Source organism: Penaeus japonicus, unplaced genomic scaffold (genome assembly GCF_977035675.1).
Source record: "Penaeus japonicus unplaced genomic scaffold, GWHDUDI00000001_assembly GWHDUDI00000029, whole genome shotgun sequence".
In the NCBI taxonomy this organism is placed as follows: domain Eukaryota; kingdom Metazoa; phylum Arthropoda; class Malacostraca; order Decapoda; family Penaeidae; genus Penaeus; species Penaeus japonicus.
This window is the reverse complement of record NW_028234431.1, coordinates 32966322-32968821: the sequence shown is the minus strand read 5'-3', so window position 1 is coordinate 32968821 and position 2500 is coordinate 32966322. Positions and strand designations below refer to the sequence as shown.

Below are 2500 nucleotides of genomic sequence, written 5' to 3'. Positions count from 1 at the left end.
TCCCCTCTTCCTTCCCCTTCCTCCTCCTCCTCCCTCCCCTCTTCCTTCCCCCTCCATCTCCCTCCTACTCCTCCTCCTCCCTCCTACTCCTCCTCCTCCCTCCTACTCCTCCTCCTCCCTCCTACTCCTCTTCCTCCCTCCTACTCCTCCTCCTCCCTCCTACTCCTCCTCCTCCCTCCTACTCCTCCTCCTCCCTCCTACTCCTCCTCCTCCCTCCTACTCCTTCTCCTCCCTCCTACTCCTACTCCGCCTCCTCCTCCTTCCTCTTCTTCCTACTCCTTCTCCTCCTCCTCCTTCCTCTTCCTCCCTCCTACTCCTCCTCCTCCTCCTCCTTCCTCTTCCTCCTACTCCTCCTACTCCCCCTCCTCCTCCTCCTCCTCCTCTTCTTTCCCCGCCTCTTCCTCCTCCTCCTCCCCTTCCTCCTCTTCCTCCTCTCCCCCCACACCCAATCCCACCCCTACTCCCACACCCAGCTCAACCCCCACCTTTCTATCGTCAGACGGGCACTTCTGGGTGGGCAAGGGCGCCACCCCGGGCCCCAGCGGGAACATGGTGCCCGACGAGAACGGGTCCGAGGAGCCGCTGAAGCGCTACTCCGGCAAGACCATCGTGATCACCCTCCCCGGCGACCAGACCGTCTTCGACATCGACCACCTGAGCGTCTGGTGCCGTGCCTTCTTCGCCGACTTCGGCCACGTGCGCGTGCCCAAGAACCTCAACGTGCCGCCCTCGCTCAAGATGCTGGGCGTGGCTCCGCAGGTGAGTCGGGTTGGGGGGGTGGGGGGGGGGGGATTTTTTTTTATGTGTATTTGTTTTGGTTGTTTTGTTTGTTTAGGGGGATGGGGGGAAGGAAGGGAGGGTGTAGGGAAAAGGGGTTCTGTTGGTGGTGTTGAGGTTTTTTTTTTTTTGTTTTTTTTAGGATTTGTTTGATGTGATAACCTTTTCTTTTGTATTTCTACCTTTTTTTGATTATTTTATTAGGAGCATTCTTCCTATTTCGCTGTTTATATAATAATCATTATTGTTTTAATTCTTATATATTTCTCCTCGGTTCTTATGTACATTTGTTCTTGAGATTTAACACATTGCATGACAATTGAACCATAATTAATCATAGCAGTGACTGCTAGTGTTGATTGAACAAAAAACACAAATCAGAGGTAAGTAAAACCAGATTTTTTTTTTAGAAAACGAATGAAAATTGTTTAACAAAAATACATTCGTAATGTATAACAATATAGATATGGAAAATTCTACACTGTGTAATTTCTATTTCCCGTACATTTTGAAATGAAATCATACAATGTCGTAGTGATATAGACGTCTATTAAACCTCCCTGACCCGGAGTCGAAACTCAGAGTGTGCATTAGTATTAAACCAACTAGGCCACACGACCCAACGAAAGGATTGCCAAACTAGTATCATACTAGTTCCATTGAATTGACCTATCTACTCATACTGGAGTAAGGATAGCGTAGTTCTTTCCAGACACTCCCGCCCTGTGCAATCGCGGAATATTTAGAATGATTAACACACGTAAGTTGGATATACTGGGGTTCTACATAAGACGAACTATTGGGGGTATGCCGCATTGATTAGGAATATAAACCTACCTCCATGAACCTCAGTTGAACCTCAGTTGTAGCTGTCAGTTGATCCCAGTCGAGAACCTCACGTCGAACCTCAGAGCCTCAGTCGAACCTCAGCGAACCTCAGCCGAACCTCAGCGCGCCCGCAGAAAACCTCAGTCGAACCTCAGTCGAACCTCAGCCGAACCTCAATCGAACCTCAGCCGAACCTCAGTCAAACCTCAGTCAAACCTCAATCGAACCTCAATCGAACCTCTTCTAGCTAGAGGAACCGTGTAACAGGAGGAGGGTCCGTGAACCTAAGTTCTAATCAACTGAAGACGAGGATTGGAATTTCGAGAAGTTAATGTATTACTCGCCGTAGATGAATAAATAAAATCGTGATGAAGTGATGGAACGACATGAGTGCGAATCCGTATGATTTAATGTATGGTTTTTTATTTATAGCGTAAATGACCTTCAGTTTGATGCAACCATTATTGCGAGAAAAAGAAAGAGTCACGTCCGAGGGAAATGTGATATGCTAAGTAGATAGAAAAAAAGGATATGCCTACAGCACATACCTTTCAGCTTATTACAGATATAAATGCTCTGTGAGATGATAAAAGCGTTATCTATTTTCCTATATATTTGTTTGTGTGTAATATATATGTATGTATATGTCTATGTCCATGTAATAGTAAGTTAGGAGCATTTTTCCTATTTCGCTGTTTATATAATCATAATTATTGTTTTAATTCTTACATATTTCTCCTCGGTTCTTATGTGCATTTGTTCTTGTTTTAACACATTGCATGACAATTGAACAATAATTAGTCATAGCAGTGACTGCTAGTGTTGATTGAACAAAAACACAAATCAGAGGTAAGTAAAACCAGATTTTTTTTAGAATACGAATGAAAATTGTTTA

At 45.2% G+C, this 2500-nt stretch overlaps 1 protein-coding gene across 2 annotated transcripts in view; it reads left to right on the top strand.

Annotated features, from left to right (window-relative positions):
• Positions 1-2500, top strand: part of LOC122242950 (protein Skeletor, isoforms B/C-like) — a 155707-nt gene that overhangs the window by 117995 nt on the left and 35212 nt on the right. For both annotated transcript variants that reach the window (XM_086554339.1, XM_086554338.1), the window contains exon 6: positions 500-759. In XM_086554339.1, the coding sequence (XP_086410465.1) occupies positions 500-759 (260 nt within the window). The remainder of the gene's footprint in view (positions 1-499; positions 760-2500) is intronic.